At 34.0% G+C, this 23,807-nt stretch overlaps 1 protein-coding gene and 1 pseudogene across 1 annotated transcript; both read right to left on the bottom strand.

Annotated features, from left to right (window-relative positions):
* Window positions 1–4,154: 4,154 nt before the first annotated feature.
* Window positions 4,155–17,313, bottom strand: LOC129870272 (oligouridylate-binding protein 1). The gene is made up of 12 exons (XM_055944994.1): window positions 17,028–17,313; window positions 15,327–15,388; window positions 14,335–14,437; window positions 13,165–13,241; window positions 13,029–13,090; window positions 12,853–12,940; window positions 12,672–12,747; window positions 12,523–12,553; window positions 6,194–6,313; window positions 5,746–5,831; window positions 5,171–5,344; window positions 4,155–4,581 (listed from the first exon to the last, which is right to left on the bottom strand). The coding sequence occupies exons 1-12, from the start codon at window positions 17,112–17,114 to the stop codon at window positions 4,333–4,335; spliced, it is 1,215 nt and encodes a 404-aa protein (XP_055800969.1). The 5' UTR covers window positions 17,115–17,313; the 3' UTR covers window positions 4,155–4,332.
* On the bottom strand, window positions 15,168–15,255 carry LOC129871831 (U2 spliceosomal RNA; annotated as a pseudogene).
* Window positions 17,314–23,807: the final 6,494 nt, after the last annotated feature.

Raw genomic sequence — 23,807 nt, 5'->3', positions numbered from 1 at the left:
ATTGTCTTAAGGCAAGTTCCTTTGCCTTTCTATTTGTGTTGACACAATTCATTGCCTCTAAAGGGAAGAGCTCTAAGTACTACTCGAATTCTTCAAAAATGTAAATCGGACTCGTGTCAATCCTCTAATAACAATATTTTTGAAGAATTTGACACAAACGCAATGACGTTTTTTGGAAATTTCGAACAACATAGTCTCAAATTGCAGTTTTTGTCATAGATAAGAAAATGGTGAAGGAAAAGAGTGGAAATTATAGGAGCTCAAAGTTCAAAATTCTAATATTGACGCGAATTATTAGGTGATTCATTTTGATCTATCTAATCTTGATGTGCAAAGTTATTTGGTATCCGGTGGAATAGTCAATTTACGCAACCAACTGGTCTAGCCATCATCGTTATAAAATATAAAATAAAAATAAACAAACAAATGCATACAAAAGTATGAACTTAAAAATGGCAATGGAAATAATAATCCACAAGCCACACCTACAAAGTAGGGTAAGGTCAAAGATGCCTGCTAGAAATTTTATATTATGCTTTTCAATTTGACAAGTGTTTCACATGATATGTTATACTGTATAATTGATTTGGTATGACCATATTGTTGGCCTCCAATAATTGACCTAATACATAATTTCAGAAAATTTTGCACATTTTGCTTTGTTCCACTTTGGCCAAACTCTAATCATGTTTACACTGCCTAATTTATAGTCAGAATTTGGTGTGGCTTTTCTTCATTCAATTAATGCACTCATTTCCGTTAAGAGAATGAAATGACGCTCTAATTTAATTTGAGACCAAAACTCTTTATAATTTGCATCAATAACTACACCGAACGGTCGAAGATTGATTAAAAAAAAGGCTCAATCGACCCTCTCCTGAGTTAGCCCACAATTTGAATCGCCTTGGTCGCTAAGCTAAAAAATTTCATTATGTCTAGATTCAACAATGTACATGTATTAAAAAAGATATGCAAGAATGTTACTCTTTGAGATCCTAACCTAAAAAACTACGAATTCTAGTCTCATTAAAACAAAATAATTTTTCGATAAAGAATGGAATAGAATCTCACCCATACCTAACTATACTATTGAAATATTTTACTCTACATAACTTAGGGAGGAAATGATTTTCTATTGCTATTTGGATAGAAGAAAATGATCATAAAACTAATCTCCCCTCAAATTTGACCAAATCTTCCCCTTCATCTTCTTTAATTCCCCACCCCCACCCCAACCACCCCATTCCAGCGGAGCCACCTCGTGGGTTAGGGGGTTCAACCTCCTTCGACAGAACTATTTATACATGGTTAAATTAATTTTTTATGTATATATAGTAGATGTTGAACCCCCTTCGATTAGTTTGTGTATCTATTTCTTCGGATTATGAACCGCCTTAATCAAAATCCTAACTCCACCACCCTACCCCACCCCACCATCCGAACCTCCTTTGCTAGAAAATTATACTATATATGATTAAAAAAATTATATATATATATATAGTAGATATCAAACTCCCTTTGACTAATTCGTATGTCTACTTATTCAAATTTTAAACTTTTTTAACGAAAATTCTGACTCCACCTATGTCTCCTACCACCACCACCCCTTACTCGTGATTTTTTATTTTTTAATAATTGGAAGTTCCACTATTACCCCACTTCAAAGAAAAAAATAAAAAGGGAAAAAGGAATAAAACAAGAGTAAAATCCACCGTCGTTATCAACCACGCGGTTTTGAAAAATAAAACACGGACAAAGAATGAATAAACGCAAAATGAATGGATAGATAAACGATCGTTCATTCTTAATTAAAAATTTTAAATTCGAACAATAACAATAATATATATAAAGTGTAGAATATTCATAAATTTTATTTTTATTTTAGAAAATATAAACTTTATTTTTAATTGACCGGATCAGTTAAAAACAAACAAAAGATCAAACAAATAATTGACTCATAATCTTATTAGAGGAGAAATATTTAAATTAATCGAGTCAATAAATACCGAATAATGGAGAATTATAACTAGAGTCTATATATTAAAAAAAAAACGTGGTTAGAAGAAAGACATAAGGAAGTGGGTAGACAAATGTTAGGTAAGGGGGTGGACTTACATGTTTCCTGGAAAGTAGTAATATTATTATTATTTATAAATAAATGGAAATAAAATATCTATTAGCTAAGAAGACTTTACAATAGTCACGTTTTGTTCCCACGTTACTAAAAAGTCTTTTAATAATATATAAATAATTATAATATACTATGATATGAATAGAACAAATGTAGAGAGTTGAAACATTTGGTTCTATAAAGTCATAGAACAATTGTATTAGAATTGTCTCAATTTTTTTGTGTATATTAGTTTATGCATATTTTAGAATATGTGTGTAGGGGATTTTGTTTAAGCTCAAATTTTATGGATTTATTGGTGACGATTTATTAAATGATATTCCTTGTTTTTAAAAGACAAATGTTGCATTTTTTGAAGTTTATGTGTCACGAAATGTGAAATCAAGATAAGTTACTTTTTTATGTGTATTAGGTAATGAATTTTCTAAAATGTGTGTGACTGATAAGGTTTGAGCTCAAATATTATGGGTTCGTAGGAAATGATCTATTAAATGATACTCATTTTTTTCGAAAGGCAGACATTGCTTTTTTGGATCTTATGAGTCACAAAACATAAAATTAGACATGTCTCGATTTTTTATGTGTATTAGTTCATGAATTTTCTAGAATTCAGAATTATTTCAATTTTTCGTGTGTGCTTAACATATAAATTTTTAGGACTATGTGTGACCTACTCTATTTGAGCTTAAATTTTTGGGTCCATTTGTGACGATCTATTAAATTATACTCATTATTTTTAAAAGGCAGACATCGCTTTGTTTGGAGTATGTGTTACGAAACAAGAATTCGTGATTATTTCCAATTTTTCGTGTATATTGTACATAAATTTTTTAGAAAATATTTGATTGGTTGTTTGACACAAATATTTGATTGACTCTATTTGAGTCCATGGTGACGATCTATTAAATTATACTCATTGTCAAAAAAAGAAGACATTGCTTTTTTTGAAGTTTATGTGCCACTGAACTGGAATTTAGGATTATCTCATTTCCTCCGTATTTTTTAGTCCATAATTTTTTTTGGAATATGTGTAACCCTCTTTGTTTGAGCTCAAATTTTGTGGGTTTATTGATGACGACCTGTTAAATGATATTCATTATTTTCAAAAGGCTGATGTTGCATTTTCGAAATATGTGTGACCGACTTCGTTTGAGCTCACGTTTTGTGCATCCATTAGAGATGACCTGTTAAATGATACTCATTGCATTTAATGGCGGGCATCAATTTTTTTTGAGTATGTGTCACAAAATAGGAATTTAGGATTACTTAAGTTTTTTGTGTGTATTAATCCATAAATTATCTAGAATATGTGTGACTGACTTTGTTTTAAGTTCAAATTTTGAAGGTCCTTTAGTACTTCTATTAAATGATACTCATTATTTTCAAAAACCAAATTCGTTTTAAGTGAATAGTATATTAAAAAATTTGAAGCATCGAGAGAAACTTATATCCAAATTTGAAACTGTTTTAGAGAAGATATGAATTGGTCAAAATTAAAAATAAAATACAATTCGTCGAGGAATATGAACTGTTGCGTTTATACATCTCTAACAAATAATTATACTGACTCGGAGACCTATGACCTTGACTCGGAGACCTATGACCTTGAGTTAGTAATGAATGATGGAAAGCTCTTCAAGCTTTCTTCGCCAATGGCTAATGTAGTGGTCGGCTTTATAAAGCTCACTAAGCCTCACTTCCCTCTCCCCTTCACTTATTAAGTGGAAAATCATCGTCGACATGGTAGAAGCTACTAGACCGAGTCCATCTTACATACATGATTATATACTACTCATACAATATCAATACATTACATATACTATACATGCATTCATTTTAGTTGATAAAACTTTTGTCGGCGGTATATTTACACAAAGACTCACAAAATATTTTCCAAAAAATATTACCAATCAAACATGAAATAGAAAATATTTTCCTCCGTACTGAACACACCCTTTGTTTCCTAAATATTCTAAAAAGTCTATATCTGTATCAAACAACGAAAATGACAAGAAATAACTGCTCACTCAATGAAAGTGCTATTGTATTGCAAAAAGAAATTAAAACCTTCAGTCTCAAACAGAATACAAACTACATATCCAATACATTCTGAAGGTATTAAAGGAACCTGAAAGGGATACTATAACCTAAAAATAGCACAGTGAAGTAGCAACAACATGTGCTTTATTGAGAATCAACAACTAGTAGTACATTGGTGGCTGCGGGGAAGCAATGCTTCCGTAGCCACCATCATACATAGCCTGACTAGGACCGCCAATTCGCTGTCCCTGGGGATGCATGAGAGTCTGCATACCAGCCATCTTAGCCAAAGCAAGCTGCCTCTCGTACACTGCAAGATCCATGGCTGAAATACCGGGTTGTCCGATAGCAGGAGGTGGTAGAGGGTTGGAGCTGCTTCCTGGTGGAGTTGGCTTGCTTCCCCACGAGCACTGCAGATGGAAACAGAAAATTGACATTACACTTCAGGATTATTTCAATTTCATCTATATTTGATTCTGAAAATTCTTCAAATAAACAAGGAGCAGATTAGGACAGGATACTTGGCCATTACCTATTTTGGTTAGAGAAACTTAAGATTCCCTTTCGACTATCAAAAAACCATATACGCCACAGCCATATATTCACTACTATTCTCAGATTTTCTACCCATGCCTTCAACGGAACGTCAGCAACTACTAGTTCATTACATAATTTACCAATAGGAAAGCACTTGCATAGCAGCTTCTCAACCTAAACATTAGGCTAAGTTTCATTTCAAAGCAAAATACCATCAACAGATACATAGGAAATCACTTTCTACCAAAAAAAAACATGATGAAAGGTTTACACTCTAACATCAAAACAAGACCAAGCACAAGGTGCTCCAGAAAATTCGATGACAACCCACTGCCAAAATCAAAAGTGCAGCAGGAATGGGGACAATCGTTTTTCTGCATTTTCATGGGGTGATATAGAAAATGCTAGACATACCATACAGACTAACTGCCAAGAAATTCATGTCATGGTATAACATAGTACCTTAACAGGTTTCCCAAAAAGGATTCGGGCATTTCCCAACTGAATAGCTCGAGCTGCTTCAGCATGACTGCTGTATCTTACAAAACCAAAACCTTTGTCTCGCTGGATGCGGACATCTTCAATGACACCAGCCCCAAGAGCATGAAAATGACGATGGAGGTCAACTGTAGTGACCTGAAACACAACTGGAAGTCAGAATAACAAGATATTATAAATAATTGCAAATAAATTCCTCCTGACTAAGGTTAAGTGATACTCCCTCTGTCCCAATTTATTTTAGTACTTCCCTTTTTACTCTGACCCAGAAAGAATGTCATATTCCTTGGAAACAATTTAACTTATTTTCCCATTTTACCTTTGATGAGTTGATTTATAGCCATACAAATATTACGACTTGTTTTAGACAACAAATTTCAAACTTTCTTTATTCCTTCAACTTTGAGCTGGTGAAAGAGCTGATGTGATTTAAATATTATGACTTGTTTTAGACCACAAGTATCATTTCAGAAGAGTGGTGACTGATCCCTACAACTTATAATAGGTTCATAAGAAATGGAGGTTCAAATGGTACTTACTTCTGGAGCAAGGTTGCCAACATAAACAGAAGTGTACTGGGGATTATTTTCTGGAGCGTCTTTGTTGACCTTCTCTTGACCATCATCTACATAAATGAAAAAATTAATGACATGAAGATCTTCGTAATACAAGTTCCCATAATAAACAAGGATAGGCCAACCGCCAAGCATATGTAAACACTTCATTTCACATTTATAGTTCACGATCCCACATTAGTTTGATAGAAGATTTATGTATATAGCACGGAATTCCATATCATATGCACGTTCTCTGGTCTATACTCAAAGATCCTGCATGAAATATGCAGCTAATTGAAATAGAAAACAATGAAAACATACAGATGTTTAAAATATAAATGAGTACAGACTCTCAGCCATCAGAAGTTAAAATAGTATGCGGAGAATACAAAAGCAGTAGTAGCCAAAATAAGCATGCAACATAACCAACCTGATGTTCCAGTTGTCAATTCAACAATGCTCTTGGCATCTGGACTCTGCATGTCATCACTGGCTCCAGCACCTTTTGCTGCCCAGTTGCAGCGGATTTGTCTGCTTCCAAGCCACTTGCCTTTTGTTTACAATAAGCAAAAAATATCAATTAGGCAACACTGAAAGAAAGAAAACCACAGGAGGTTCCGATAGAATTACTATTAGGGGTCATTTGGTTCATGGGATAAGGTGGGATATCTCAGGATTAAATTTGAAATTAAATTTATACTTTGTTTGGTTGAAGGAGTAACTAATATCACCTCAAATTAGTGTTATTTTATCATCCCACCTGAGAGGTAAACCCAGAACTATAATCCTGGGATAACTTTGTCCACAGACCAAACGAACCCCAAGTTTCAATAGGTAATAAATAAAACTAGGGGCATCTTTAATAGAATTCACTCTTCTAAAATGATAAAGCAAAGATAGCAAGAAGCTAACTTATTAGCCATATGAAATTAAAATTCCTAGAAGGAAAGATAGTGTCAATCCGTGTATTCCTTAATGCTGAGAATATTTGAATGTTGTTTGATTGGGCATGGAGTTTAAGAAAAAAAGACGACTTTTGAACTTGTGGTCTAAGATAAATCATAGATTGTGTGGCTATATATCATTTCATTTAAGTTAAAATACACATTTTAAAGTTAAATTGTTACTAAATACAAAAAGGTGTCATTCTTTTTGTGACCGACTAAAAAGGAAAGAGTATCGCATAAACTGAATCTCTCGCTTAGTCTACATGGATCCCTGAAAACTTTAGGCCCTTCTTGACTTCATTCCAAATGATTTTAGGTTTACCTTCTCCCTTTTTAACACCTTCACTCACCATGGTTTCACATATAGGTCTATCATCAAACCAACATAAGGTATATAAATAGGCACAACCACATTTTTTCGAGAAACTGGCACAACCGCATTTTTCCAATTCACATATTAGGACTATAGACCTATAGCTAGTGATTGTGTGGATTCAAGATTGAAAGGTGTTGAGCCTGGTGTAATGTGCAAACTGGACATTGAAAAGGCATATGATCATGTAAATTGGAAGTTCTTGATGAACACTCTCAAACAAATGGGCTTTGGAGAAAAGTGGCTGCGGTGGATTAATTTTTGCATCAGCACCGTCTGATTTTCTATTCAGGTGAATGGTGAACCAGTGGGCTTTTTCCCTTCAGAAAGGGGACTGAGACAGGGTGATCCCTTATCCCCCTTTCTTTTTATCTTGGCAATGAAAGGCTTTGATAGATTGATGAGAATAGCAATACAAAACAAATGGATCAAAGGTTTTCAAATAAGGGGTAGCAGTGGTCGAGTTCAAGAAGTTTGTCATTTGCTATATGCAGATGACACTATCATTTTTTATGAACCTCAAGAGGACCAGATAAGATTTATCAAAACAATCTTACTGTTTTTTGAAGCCGCCTCGGGTCTGAAAGTGAATTGGGGGAAAAGCAATTTATTTCCAATCAAGGAGGTGACCAACATTTTGAATCTGGCAGATATTTTGGGATGCAAAGTGGAGAATATGCCAACAGTTTACTAAGGCATGTCCTTAGGCAATAAACACATGGATATGGAAATTTGGGATGACATTGTAGAGAAAACAGAAAGGAGACTAGCCAGATGGAAGGCTCAATATTTGTCTCCGAGAGGCAGACACACCCTCATCAATTCAGTGCTAGACTCCCTTCTTATGTCATGGCATTATTTCCATTACCCCCTAAAGTTTTGAAGAAACTGGACAGATTAAGGAGGGACTTCTTTGGCATGGATGCAAAGAAATTAAAGGCTATAACCTAGTCAAATGGGAGATAACCTTGAACAGCAGAAACAAAGGGGGTATGAGCATTAGAGATTTGAGGAAACAAAACAATAGCCTTTTGATGAAGTGGTTATGGAGATATAATGAAGAGGGGCAAGCCTTATGGAAGGATGTCATCAGATCCAAGTATGTCGAGTACAATCCTTGGTGTAATAATGTTAGTGTTGATGCCTAACGTGTGGGGGTCCGGAGAACTATTAGAAACTTGTGGCAAAAGCTTGAAACTAATATATACATTGAAGTGGGAGATGGCAGGAGAACTAAGTTTTGGGCAGATGCGAGAACAAACAGGTCCCTCTAAAAGAATCCTTTCCAGATCTGTTCTTACTATGTAGTAATCCAGATGCAAATATCAATGAATGTTGGACAGCACAAGGATGGAATCTGAACTTCAGAAGGTTTGTGAATGACTGGGAAGTGGAGAGAGTGGCCAAATTGCTAGAGCTATTAGAAAAATTCTCTGGCACCACCAATGCTCCTGATTCTTTGAGATGAAAACATAGTAAAAATGGGACTTTCATTGTTAGCAGGGCATACAAAATGGAAAGCCCCCGACCAGGCAACTTTAAGCAAAGTTTGTGGAGAAAGGTATGGAGAACCTTAGCACCAGCTAAGATAAAATGCTTTACATGGTTGGTTGCTAGAAGGGCTTGCCTGACACATGAAGTGTTGAAGAGAAGAGGAAAGATTATAGTATCTTGGTGTTTATTATGCGGGAAGGCAGAGGAGACCAATAAGCATCTATTCTTGCATTGCAACTTTACAACACAAATGTGGGCCATCTTCCTTAGTCTCACAAAGACAAATTGGACCATGCCCGAGCATACTGCAGACTTGTTGAGTTGTTGGATAAGAAGAGGGGGGAGCAAGAGCCAGTAATTCCACATTGCATTTGGTGGACAGTTTGGAAAGAAAGAAACAATAGAAACTTTGAAGCTATGTCCAATTCCATTCAGAAGGTTAAATGGAATTGTATTGTATCTTTTTATTTTTGGTGTAAAGAGAAAGGTTAAGAGGAAACAGAGCAGATTGTGGAATTATTATGATCCTTATAAGTATTTTTTTTCTTTTCTTTTCTTTTGTTCCCCTCTGTTTTCTGAAGGTCACCAGCATATTCTTAAATGCTGAAGAATACAACATTACCATTTTCAAAAAAAAAAACATATTAGCAATCAATCTTACCTATAGTAACATTTGACCATAATCCTTTGTTATTGGAATGTGGCAACCGGGAGAAACCAACCTCTTACTTCAAGTTTGAGAACTGGTGACTACAGACTCAAGAATTCAAGGAAAGAATTAAGGAATGGAGGTGTTTTGTAACTTATGTGGGAAGACCAGATTATATACTAGCTTGCAAGCTAAAACTACTGAAAGTCAAGCTGAAAGAATGGAGCAAAACACTTCATGGAAACCTTGGTTTGAAAAAACAGTGTACTCTCAACCAACTAGCTGATCTAGATTTGATTCAAGATCAGTGAGCACTTTCTGATGATAAGTCCTACTTGAGAGCAGTACTGACAGTGGAGTTGGAGGAAATTGCCAAGAGGGAGGAAGTGGCTTGGAGGCAAAGATCTAGGAACCTTTGGCTCAAGGAAGGGGACAGGAATTCAAAATATTTCCACAGGATTGCTAACTGTCACATGAGGTACAACAACATTGACAAAGTAACCATAAATGGAGCCAATATTACTGAACCAGATGGGATCCAAGATGAAATAATTAGTTTCAACCGGAAACTATATACTGAAACAGAAAGACCTCAGTTCAATTCTAGATTCCAACTTATGATCAGTGAAGAGGATAATATAGCTTTGCAAGGTCAATTTGAAGAACAAGAAATCAAAGACAGTGCGTTCTCATGTGCAGGGGACAAGGCCCCAGGCCCTGATGGTTTCTCAATGGCCTTTTACATACAGTGTTGGGATGTGATTAAGGAGGAAGTGGTAATTGCCATCCAGAATTTCCATGATCAGGGCTATTTTGAAAGAAGTTTTAATGCTACTTTCATAGCCCTGATCCCCAAGAAAGTGGGAGCATCTGAATTGAAAGATTTCAGGCCAATTAGCCTGATTGGGAACTTCTACAAAATCATATCAAAGATCCTAACAGAAAGACTCAAGAGGGTTATGCCAAAGTTAGTCGATGACCAACAAATGGCCTTCATAAAGGGTAGGCAAATTATGGATGCCATTCTAGTGGCCAATGATGTGTAGATGTGAGAAACAGATCCAATGTCCCAGGAATTCTTTGTAAGCTAGATATAGAGAAAGCTTTGATCATTTGAACTGGGAATATTTGTGGAGTACACTCAGGAGGATGGGGTTTGGAAATACCTGGATAAAATGGATGAGGTTTTGTATGACCACAGTGAAGTTCTCTGCTTTGATCAATGGTGCACCATCTGGTTTCTTTTCCTCTGAGAGAGGATTGAGACAAGGAGATCCCCTTTCTCCTTTTCTTTTTATCCTAGCTATGGGAGGTCTAAGTGATATGTTGAAGACTGCTCAAGAAAACAACAGAATTAGGGGTTTCAAGGTGAGTGAGGGGGATTCACTGGGAGTGTCTATATCCCATTAACAATATGCTGATGACACATTAGTGTTCTGTGATGCAGAGTGTGAACAACTGAAACACCTAAGGGTTATTTTCATTTTGTTTGAAGCAATATCTGAACTTCATATAAATTGGGGAAAGAGTTTTATTTACCAAGTGAATGAAATACCAGAGATCAGTTCACTGGCAAACATTCTAGGTGGCAAGATAGGTGAGCTTCCCACCACCTATCTTGGCATGCCTTTGGGAGCAAAGAGTAAATCCTTGAGCATATGGAACTCAGTGGTGGAAAAATGTGAAAAGAAATTGGTTAATTGGAAAAGTCAATACTTATCCTTGGATGGTAGAGTCACACTGATCAACAGTGTTCTTGAGGCCATGCCAACTTATATGATGTCCCTTTTCCCTATGCCTGGGAAGATCATTGAAAAGTTGGATGCCATGAGAAGGAATTTTCTACGGCAAGGTAATGGAGAAGGGGAAAGAAATTTCACTTAGGTCAAATGGGATACTTGCATAACCAACAAAAAACAGGGAGGTTTAGGAATTAAGAATCTAAAAGCCCACAATAAGAGCCTTCTGTTAAAATGGCTTTGGAGACTAGCAACAGATGAACATGGCTTGTGGAAGGAAATCATCATTGCAAGGGATATGGTAAGGAAGGATTTTGGACTACTAAGGAGGTCAATATTCCTTATGGTGTGGGTTTATGGAGAACTATCAGAAATTAGTGGCCAAGAATGTGGAGTAATTCTGCTATCAATGTGGGAAATGGGAGGAAAACCTTGTTCCGGAATGATATATGGGTGGGACAAACACCTTTGAGACAATAGTTTCCAGACATCTACATTCTCAATCAACAGAAAATGGCTACAATTCTAGAAGTCAGAAATGAACAAGGCTGGAACCTGACCTTTAGAAGGTTCCTCAATGACTGGGAAATAGAGAGAATGATTCAATTCTACAATATCTTGGAACAAACCAAGAACCTCACATATGAGGAAGACAAATTGACATGGAAGCTGGATAAAGATGCCAGGTTCAAGGTGAAATCAGCCTACAAACTACTAGACATTTCAACCAAAACCAAGAATATGTGGCCTTGGAAGATGATCTAGAAAGGGAAGATACCACATAAGGTGGTCTGTTTCACAGGGCTTGTTGCAAGAAAAGTTGTTTTGACTCGGGACAATTTAATGAAAAGGAGAAAACAGTTATGCTCCAGATGTTTTTTTTTTGTGAATCTGAGACAAAGACAATAAACCATCTTTTTTTACACTGTAAAGTGATTGGGAAACTATGGAATTTTTTTATTAACCTGAGGGGTATTAGATGAACCATGCCTAGGAATACTGCAGAAGCTCTAGCATGTTGGAATAGAGATGGAAATCAATCAGGACACAAGGACACAAGGAGAGATGGAAGATTGTCCCTGCCTGCATCTGGTGGACTATATGGAAGGAAAGAAATCAGAGATGTTATGAGAACAAGAGCATCCCATTCCAAAGCATTAAATTGAATTGCCTAGTGACCTTTTATTTTTGGTGTATCCACAATGTACCTAAGGATCCGGGGGACATCACCCTATTTTTAGATAGTTTATGAGGGAAATAGGTGTTTAGTTTCTTTTGACTTTCCCTCCATACTTTTGATGTAATTACTACAGGAGTTCACTATTGGTGTACTTCTTTGTTTATAATACCAGATAACTTTATAAAAAAAAAAAACATATTAGGTCTACCATTGAACCAACTTAAGGAATATAAATAGGCACAGCTGCATTTTTCCAAAAGTATATGGATGGTAAAAAAGATTCACTGCAGACACCAAGGTCTTAATTTGATGAGATTGTAGACAGGGTATACAAATATAATGGAGAAACAAGATATAGACCAAACATTTGATCTTACCATTCAAGTCATTTATTGCACTTTGGGCCTCCTGCACAAAACAAACATTACAATTGCTTTTATTTTTATTTTTACTTTTTTGGGGGGAGGGGGTAAAGATGAGAAATCGTAGCAAAGGATCAGAAGATAGTATTTAGCTCGCTTAATACCTGCTGATTACGAAAGGAAACAAACCCAAATCCCCTAGACCGGCCTGTTTTCTGATCCCACATCACTCTTGCATCTCTGCAAGAGAAACATTAATGTAGCACTGAGTATTATCATCCATTTTCTGAATACGAATGCCAGGAAAACGTGTATAGTACAAAATAAACAGAGAGTGGAACGTACGAGCAGCTAGTGTATACTGAAAAGCACGCAAACAGTGTGGCATCTGTAACCTCCGGACTAAGATCGCCCACAAATATGTTAAAATGATCTGCAAGTGAGAAGAAACAGTTTTAGTTCTTAAAATCATAATATAAAAAATTAAGAGGGTCGAAAATGGAGGTGTATAAGATATGTACTTGATGTGTCCTCTCTTTGAGCACTGGCATACGCCCAGTTAACTTTTATAGGCTGTCCAAATCTGTGGTTTACAAGTTAGGCCAAACCATGCAACAATATTGAACTATGAAGTCAAAATTTTGTTTAAACTCTTACAAGTGCCTTCCATTAAGCGTCAAAATAGCAAACGCAGCTGATCGGCGATCAAAGTAATCCACAAAACCATAGGATGACTGCGTTGTAAGAGAATCATCATATATCAATCTCGTACTAACTAATCACACAACAAACAAAGGGATAATCTTAAACCATTTTCAGACTTGAGATGAACTACTGATTTTATAGATGTATAAATCAGTATTCTACGGGGTTGTCTGAATTGCAATAAAATGCATGTTCTTAACAATATACAATTAAAGTTTGAATTTTAAAAAAAAATTGTGATATATCCAGTCCAACAACAATGTTTCCCCACTTTGCTCCCTAGGAGACTTGAACATCCAACTTTATAGTTAGAGAGGGGGAGTCCTTAGCATTAGGCTATACCTCACTTGTCAAGATTAATAAATTGGAACACAATAATATCAATATTAATGCAAAGAATAGCCTAACAACAGGAAAACACTCCATATGTTCACCTATTAATGGAGATTAATATGATTATCTATTATAAAACCAAATATCTGGAAAGTTACACAGTTTTAAAGATACTTTTACTATTCCAAAAAATCCAGTAACTTGTAGTGACCTTTAGCACAGCTTATACAACAAATCAAAGAGCTTCATAGCGTTACAGACTTAAAATAAAATAAATGTACTCAAAAGTATTGCACAATAATCCAAGTTATCAATATGAATTCTAGACAAAGATATATAAGTATCTTCTGAGCTAGATTCAACACAAAGAAATACAAGACTGCTACAGGGGTCAAGCTAGGTCAGTTTTGGTTTGTAGATTGCACATCCTTCCCCAATTTGCCTTGTTCATGCTAGACAATTTAACTCAGAAACATAAAATCAAGGAATAAGACCAACAATATCGTTGTGAATAACTCGATAAAAGAAAACCAACAACGCATTCAAACTGACATAATTTTATCTACAAGAGCTCAAAAGTGATTCGTGAATTTTGAACTCCCACCACAATTTAGACTTTTTCCAATGCACAAGTACCATAAAATAACAACACATACCAAATTAAAAAAAAAAAATTAACATGTTTGATGAGGTAAAGAACTATCACAGTTATCAATTGTAATTTTGTAGTTGGGTGAGATTTTTCAACTGATTCTCATGGCTTATATAGTAAGTAAAACATGACCATACCTTGTCCTTTCTTATGAGCTTGCATCCCTCAAGGGGACCAGTGCTTGAGAAAACCTCTTGAAGAAGTGGTTCTGTGACTTGTGAGTGGATGTTTCCAACATACCTGCATTCAATCATGTCAAAAGCAAAAAGGTTATCAGAATTCAATAATATACCAATCCTCTTGTAAGTATACGGAAGAGCTCGCTTGAGAAATAAAATTCCTAGAAGAAATAGATAAAAGAACAACTATAAACTTGTCTGTGGTGCTCGCATCAATATGGAAAATACACAAATGAGTAGATTGTCACACATAAGGGTAGACTGCCAGAATGGCATTTTCTATTTCCAAGCAGCAGCAACCATCTTAATTGAATTTTTTGAATGATCAGGCTCTAATTTCATCTTCAGGCTTCACCAATAGTTGAGATGTTAATTGGGAAAAAGCAAGTGTTCGGCTTCTTTTGGGGCAATGTCAAGTGGCAAGTCAACGTCACTCTCTTTCCTTTGGTAGCATGTTTCACATCTACGGCAGATTTTGTGCCCCAAATCATTTACACTTGAGAAATTAAGAGGGCCTTCTTTGTTAAATTCCAGAATTATTCACTATGTGGATAAAAGTGAACCCCTCAAACTCCATAGGTAATTCGAGACAATTCAAGAAGAATAAGATAAGCTAACACAGGCAAATTGCCCAGTTAGTCTTGTATCAATGCAAGTAAGTCCTTGCCAAATGGTCAGGATACTCCTAATTACAGTCTTTAAAATGTCCTGACCCCCACCACCCCAACAACCCAAAAAAGAGAAGAGAGGAAAACCCTCATTCCCTCCTAGCCATGTCTCTTCTTTTGTTGATGAGTTTTTTTGTGAATAAATGTTAGCTTTACTGAAAAAAAACACAGATACTACACTTGATCTTAGCCAAAAGACCGAGAAAGGTATCTTAAAAGTTATAACTGCAAAAAAGTGGGACATGAAATGATTATCAGATACAAAATGTTTAAGGCACTCACACACTCCTGCAAGTACTTGAATCGAATCCAGGAGGCAGATTTCCACTCAAGATGGACTCTAACTGTAAATAAATAGTAATAAAATGTCAGTGAAAATGAAAAGGAAGTAAATGCTAATAGTCAGTCCAGTTATAGTCGAGTAAGAATCTATAAACAGTGATTCAGGGAACAATAAAAGAATGACAGTGCGCATTGTAAAAATACAAAATACTCACATATACAAATTACATAAAGATTTGGAGGGAGGGGGGAGAGAAAGGACATATGAATGAGCCGGTTAGTACTATACCCCACCCAAAGGATTTCGTAAAAATTTATTTTTTAATAACTTATTTGAGGAAATCATGAAATTACATCTACAAAGAAGAAAAGGAAAATTTGAACATCATGTGGGTCTTACACTTCAAAAACATTAAAAAAAATCTTTTCAAATGATAAAACCATCCCATCCCCCATCCCGGGGAGTCAACACTGGCTTTCTCACATTGCTCCCTTGATGACTTGAACCTAAACCCCAACCTCAAGGTTGAAGGTGAAGTACTTTTCCACTAGATTATCCCCCACTTGTCTCAACAAGAATAGAAACTCCAGATGTCAAACAGAGATATGATCACCTCAACTTTTTGAAAGCCAAACATCAATAATGGATAAAATTATAATACAAACCAAAGGCATAAGACTCAGTAATGTCCCTGCATGCTATTAAAATCCTTTAACACAAAATGAATTTGTGTGAAGTACTACAAAGCACTAGTCTTTCACGAAACACTATATGGCCAGCCTCTTTCACTTGTTCTAATCATTTACAAGCTTGTAAGGAATGAGATAAACTCAGAAATTTTCTCCTATATGTCATATTTCCCTCAGGAACCAAATATTTACCCAATCATGAAATAAAACGAACAAACAAATAGGTACTAGACTCAAATTGTCATTGTTCAAACACACATACTATTCAAGAAGTCAGAAGTGGAAATGGAAAGCATGTCGCTTCTTGATATTCAGACTTGCACATCCATCACATACTAAGAAGACAAATGGATAACCACAATTTAAACACAATGCCAAGCAGCTACTTTGATATTCAAACTTGTAAACCAAAACTCAATGTTCAAATAAACCAAAACCCAGAAATGAAAACACGTCATGTGTAGCTTCATTGGATATGTAAAATCTGATACATGTAAAGAGGTCAAAACCTGACAAATACTTACATGAATAATAGGAAAAATTAAATCTTTGAGAGAATAAACAAAGAGAAATTGCCAAACAAAACAACAAACAGAGAAAAAGGACCCAGAATCACAGACTCAATATGTAAATAAACAACAACAACATACACAATGTAATCCCACAAGTGGTGTCTCAAAAGGATAGAGTGTATGCATAACTTACACGTACCCCTACCCCTACCCCTACCCCTACCCCTACCCTAGAGAAGTTGTTTCCGATGGATGCTCAGCTTTAAAAAAAATTGAAAAAGGTAATACAAAAATGAAAGAATAACAACAACAAAATAATGTTAAATGAAAAACAACACACATACATAAGCAAAAACATTTACAACAACAAAATAACGCGATAACCAAAGCACAAAACAAACACAACAATGCTAAGTAGCTAATAGCAAGTAAAGCAAAACATGAAATTACCCACAAAAAAAAATTAAAACTTTTGAAAGGGCAAAAATGGAAAAATTACCGGAGCAGGTGCTAAGAGAGCAGGATGATAAAGGGATTGCTGCATCAAGGCTTGATGTTGCTGTTTCAGCCTTTGCTGTTGCATCATCTTCAACAAACAAAAAAAATGCAAAATTTAAATAGAAAAAAAATAAAAAATAAATAAAGAAAATTGAAAGGGTAATTAGGGTTTCGATTGAAATGAAGAAAATTGAAAAGAAAAAAAAGAAAAAAAGAAAAGAAAAAAAAACCCTCAAAGAAGAGGGAGAATACTGCAAAACAGAAGATTGCAGGAAAGATAGACATGGTGGTTTTATGTACCCTTATGAAATTACCTCATTTTATAAAAAGTGATGGGAAAAAAATTTAAAAAAATATTTTACTTTTTTTTTCTATAAATTATATGATAATCAATTAATTTAAATTTATGTCTCATAAAATCTACTGTTCAAGAAGAAAAATGCAACTTACTCGGGAGGACTCGCCAAGATTGTTGGATTGGTTGAACATGTGATTTTTCAGTTGACGGTCTCGAGATTGCAGTATTTTCCTGATCAAGCTCATCGTATCGAATTCGCCTACTGTGATTTATCTTCTGTGCAAATTGCGGGCTATTATAGTGAAGCGAGATCTACCTTGTGTGCACCTAAAGAATGACGGTCGCAGGTGTTCTTATTAAAAAATAATAATAAATATTATAGCAATTCTTCATTTATATATATATATTTGTACGTGGTCAAAAATCTCATTTATTTTGTCGCGACGTTAATAATATTTCTCCCTTCATATATATATTTGTATTTGGTCAAGAAAAAAAGAAATCTCATTCATTTTGTCGTGATGTTTTGGTTATGCTAATACAATTACTTTTGGTCCATTTTTATCTAATTTTTAAAATTTATATGGATGTTTTTTCATAATTTAAATTTTAAAAGTATTTCTCTTAATTAACTTTCATGTTTCACCGCTATATAAGTATAATATTTTTGATAGATCGTGAAGATGAAATTTGGGAAAGAGAATTTATTGTATTTTCCTAGATCTACAAAAGCAAAAGATTTTCTAGTCAAAATAGGATTCATTTTGACTAGAACATCCTTATTGTCTATACATTTAACACGAATTTGTCGTAATGCTAAAACTATGATTAATGCATCCCCGTCTTACTTTTCCTTTTTTTAAAATAAGAAAAAGATAATAAATTTTTCGAAATTAAAACTCACTTTTGACAACTATTAGACAAGTGATACTATCCGACAAAGGCCACACATTTGTTTCTGTATTTTTTTATGGGAAAACTAAACAAACTAGATTCATTAGGCAAACTATTTATTCAAAATGGATTCAACTCAAACTATTTATTCGAATTGGACTCACGACCTTAAATATTCACCCATTTGCCCCTTGTTCTATTCAATAAACCACTGCTTATTCATCATTGATACTATCGGAGTATATAAATACTTAAATGGTATTCATATGTATACTCTAATAGTATCTATATATTTTGACGGTATCAAACAGTAATTAAATAGTGTTTTCACCGAAACACTGCATGTTATATATATACTCTAATAGTATCAGGGAGTTGCTGAGTACTGTTCTCAATTTTTCGTTGATATATACTCCAATGAAATCAGACAATAAACGCGAATTAACAGTTAAAATTACGAGGGGGTATAAAATTAAGGGGGTAATCCTTGTAAATAGTTTTTATTTTGGGATACAAGCGTTGATTTTCCCTTTTTTTTATTGATCCAATAATTTATTTATATATAAGAAGGGAACAAAAAATTGAAATAAGACAACAAAAAAAGCATTTATACACACTGCAAAAAATCTCAAACAAAAAAAGAAAGAAGAAAAGTAATAGGTTCAAAATCACCGCACAACAAGAATAAAACTATTCTCAACTAATAAAAATTATTTACTAATCGTTTTCTTCTTTGTACTCTATATTTATTAAAGTTTATATCGATTTCGATAAATTTATTTTTTTCAAGATAATTTTCTCTTATGCGATTTTAGGTGTACGTAAGATATGTTCTTTTATTATAAATCTATATACTTACTTTGTCCCGAATTCTAGAATTTGAAGTCAAAAAAGCTTAAAATAAAGAGTAGTTGACCACTATGACAAAAAGGCAGATTTTACATTACTTATCATAAATATCGATACAAAGGTGAAATTTCTTATGAGATAAAGTTATGTAGTAGATTGATATTTGTGTTTTATTATGAGCGATTGTAAATACTGCATTTATTTTTAGTGTTAATTGCTATTTTTCAACAATATAATCTTTTTTTTTATGTATTTAATGTTAATTAATTGATGTGATATACACATGCAATACATATATATTAATTTTAGAAGAAATATTCTTCCATTTAAATTAATATTATTATATGTATTGTAATTTTTGTTGCAATATTATATAATAAATTCATTTTGCGTGAAATCTTTTATATTAATATGACATATACGTGCAGCGCACGTAATCTACACCAGTTTATATAAAAGAAGGGGGCCGGGGGGGGGGGGGGAATCTAAATAAAACTACAAAAAAAGCATTTATACACACTGCCAAAAATCTCAAAAAAAATAAAATAATAGGTTCAAAATCACCGTACAACAAGAATAAAACTATTCTCAACTAATAAAAATTATGTACTAATCTTTTTCTTCTTTGTACTCTATATTTATTAAATTTTATATCGATTTCGATAAATTTATTTTTTGCAATATAAATTTCTCTTGTGCAATTTTAGGTGTACGTAAGATGTGATCAAATCGGCTCAAACAATCTTCTTTATTTAATCTCAAATGAGTACTACTTACTTACATGTTCTAGCAAATATAATTATTTTTTATTTGATTTAATCTTGCATATTTACATATCCATTTTAATACTCACTCCATAAATATGCTAGACTTTAATGATTCAACATTCACCTTGAATAACCACCATATTGAGTTAAAAGGTATTTTTTTCTTGCTATATTGATATCATGTAAATATCACACATAAATATATACCGATATATAAAAATACACACGGGAGATACACATGTATGAAAATGGAATATACAAATATACAAGGAGATATGTACATATATAAACCTCCTTCATCTTTTATTTTATTTTTATCGGCTTTTTGTTGGTTGGAAATATCATAACATGGGCTCTCAATATAATAGTTACGTGTTTAATTATAATTTTTTCTACTCATGATTGATGAGTTTATCGATTAATGATATTTGCAAAATAATTAAAAGTCAATAAAATTTCTAGTGTCACATAGAAAGTGTTAGACTTACGAAACATAGAATCATATTATTACAAATTCTAATAGTAATTTTGAATTCTTAAAATTGTAAACGAAGAATTTTCAGGATATCAAGTGACCTAGCGTTATTATAGCCGATCACATATTACTTCAAAGTTATAACAATCACTTCGACCTCATCGTATCGAATTCGCCTACTGTGATTTATCTTCTGTGCAAATTGCGGGCTATTATAGTGAAGCGAGATCTACCTTGTGTGCACCTAAAGAATGACGGTCGCAGGTGTTCTTATTAAAAAATAATAATAAATATTATAGCAATTCTTCATTTATATATATATATTTGTACGTGGTCAAAAATCTCATTTATTTTGTCGCGACGTTAATAATATTTCTCCCTTCATATATATATTTGTATTTGGTCAAGAAAAAAAGAAATCTCATTCATTTTGTCGTGATGTTTTGGTTATGCTAATACAATTACTTTTGGTCCATTTTTATCTAATTTTTAAAATTTATATGGATGTTTTTTCATAATTTAAATTTTAAAAGTATTTCTCTTAATTAACTTTCATGTTTCACCGCTATATAAGTATAATATTTTTGATAGATCGTGAAGATGAAATTTGGGAAAGAGAATTTATTGTATTTTCCTAGATCTACAAAAGCAAAAGATTTTCTAGTCAAAATAGGATTCATTTTGACTAGAACATCCTTATTGTCTATACATTTAACACGAATTTGTCGTAATGCTAAAACTATGATTAATGCATCCCCGTCTTACTTTTCCTTTTTTTAAAATAAGAAAAAGATAATAAATTTTTCGAAATTAAAACTCACTTTTGACAACTATTAGACAAGTGATACTATCCGACAAAGGCCACACATTTGTTTCTGTATTTTTTTTATGGGAAAACTAAACAAACTAGATTCATTAGGCAAACTATTTATTCAAAATGGATTCAACTCAAACTATTTATTCGAATTGGACTCACGACCTTAAATATTCACCCATTTGCCCCTTGTTCTATTCAATAAACCACTGCTTATTCATCATTGATACTATCGGAGTATATAAATACTTAAATGGTATTCATATGTATACTCTAATAGTATCTATATATTTTGACGGTATCAAACAGTAATTAAATAGTGTTTTCACCGAAACACTGCATGTTATATATATACTCTAATAGTATCAGGGAGTTGCTGAGTACTGTTCTGTCACGACCCAATTCCTTAGGTCATGATGACACCTACTATAACCCTCTAGTAGGTAAGCCAACCCGTCAACCCAGAACTTCAAGTAATGGGTTTGAGGGCAGAATCTAAATAAGAGTATCGAATTATAAAAGTAAACAGAATGAATAAGCGGAAGTAAACCAAAACATGTTTTAAACAACTAAAGATCTTCCAGAACCTGGATATCACAAGTACAGAGCTGCTATGAAATAAAATACGAGTACAAGTCCCGAAAGTGGACCAAAAATATATATAACAACTGGCTAGTCTCAGAAGGCAAAAGATGGGTCATCCATGATGAAGGAGACAGGAATGATCCAAAACCGCCAAGTACTCACCCTCGTCTCCGAAGTTGACTACAATAGTGTCACGATCCAAAATGGGCCATGAGTGGCACCCACACTTAACCTCCTAGGTGGGAGAACCAACGATACAAACCTCAACTAATAAATATGATAATAACGCGGAAGCTCAATTTAATATGTTTTCCCAAAACTTGAAAATCATCAAATGAAGGACATCTAAATTATAAAACTAAGTCTGGAAATATCAACACCAAAATAAACAAATAACAAAATATGTCCAAAAACTAAAGACACCATGCCATAACCGAGAGAATCCATCACGAGCTAGAAGGATAGCTCACCCTTAAATCCGATGAACTTGATACGGACTAGAGTTGAGGTCGATTCGAAGCTGATGGAAGACTCGCTGCACTCCAAAAAATAAAACAAGAAAAGATACAAGTAGGGGTCAGTACAGGACAACATGTACTGAGTAGGTATCATCGGCCGACTCAAAATAGGAATCAATATGCCATAAGTAACAGCGGGAAATTAACCGTAGCACTTAACAGGTGGCAACCAACAAGATCAATTACATAATCAGTCAATAATATCAAGATCACACATGAGGAATCAAGCCTCCACATCACACTCTTTTGGAAAATGAATTATTGGAGATTGGGTAGTATTAAGTTATTTTAATTTATTTTCCTTTAATATTACCGTATCAGAATGTGACACCCGATCCAAATATACCGTATCGGAACGTGACACCCGATTCAAATATACCATATCGGAACGTGACACCCGATCCAAATATACCATGTCGGAACGTGACACTCGATCCAAATATATTGTGTCGGAACGTGACACCCAATCCAAATATAATTAATTTATCATTCTTCATGATTACATTCCACTTCATTAACAATATTTCATCAAGCCTTCTTCATTTAAGGCACCATTTTTGATATGGCAAGTTCAAGATTATGGATTTCATGGCCTCGGGATTTTAGACCAATCACAACAACATATCAACCATCCAAACCACAACAATTAAATGCGTAGTAAACTTCACACATATTACCCAATTAATATCAATCACTATTAAGAGTCTATCTATGATATAGAGTAAAAATCATAACCTACCTCAACCGAAGAACCGAATCCAAGCAAGCTAATTCACGAATGTCTTTTCTTTCTTCAAAGCCTCACGTTTTCAATCTATCAATTATACAATATTCGTAAGCAACTGAGTCCATAGACACCCATGTTACTATGTGTCTAGCTTAGACCTAAAACTCACCCAAATCTATAATCAAATCCTAAATATCAAGTCTAGGGTTAGGTCTCAATTCCTCCAATAACATAAATCTAATTATATTTGTATAATACAATACCCTATTAACTAATTACTTATATCAACATATCAAAACTTAAATCATAATTGAATAGCCAAAACAATAAATAAATAAATAAATAAAAAAATCGTGCAAGCAGGTTGCTTTCTCACTTTCACATTTAACAACTATGATAATGGCCCAATATGAAGTATATCATATATATACAATTCAGGAAACATTTTTGGTGGCTTACCTGAGGCTAGTTTGTCTCCTCTTTTTTTTTCCTTGTACGTGCTGCCTTCTCTTCGTCGTCTGCGAAGGTAAGTTTCTCGTCCTTTCTTGCTTCTTTTTCTTTTCTAAAAATTCTTATGTATTGAAGTAATAAAACCTATTAACTTATTTTAATGAATATAGAATAAGTGGTATAGGATATTAAATATATTACCACTTTAGCCCATTAACTAAATAAGTTATCTAAATTCATCCCTCAATTAAATAACCTTAGTTATCAATTAATCCAAAGTACCCATTAAAAATTTACGGGGTGAGTCTTTTATGAAATAAAAAGCCCTAGTATTCAAAACGACCTAATGGGTCGTTACAAACAGGCTCAATTTATCCACGTCGATAGCTGGTGCTCGGTCCTGC

This window comes from Solanum dulcamara, chromosome 10 (genome assembly GCF_947179165.1).
Source record: "Solanum dulcamara chromosome 10, daSolDulc1.2, whole genome shotgun sequence".
NCBI lineage: Eukaryota > Viridiplantae > Streptophyta > Magnoliopsida > Solanales > Solanaceae > Solanum > Solanum dulcamara.
Note: the sequence above shows the minus strand (reverse complement) of the source record. Positions and strands in the feature narration are given on the sequence as shown.

Coding starts and splice junctions, on each gene's coding strand:
- LOC129870272 (XM_055944994.1), bottom strand. CDS start 17,114: ATGATGCAACAGCAAAGGCTGAAACAGCAACATCAAGCCTTGATGCAG. Junction 13,091..13,164: donor ACGCTTAATGGAAGGCACTT/GTAAGAGTTTAA, acceptor TGTAAACCACAG/ATTTGGACAGCCTATAAAAG. Junction 4,582..5,170: donor TTTTTGGGAAACCTGTTAAG/GTACTATGTTAT, acceptor TTCCATCTGCAG/TGCTCGTGGGGAAGCAAGCC.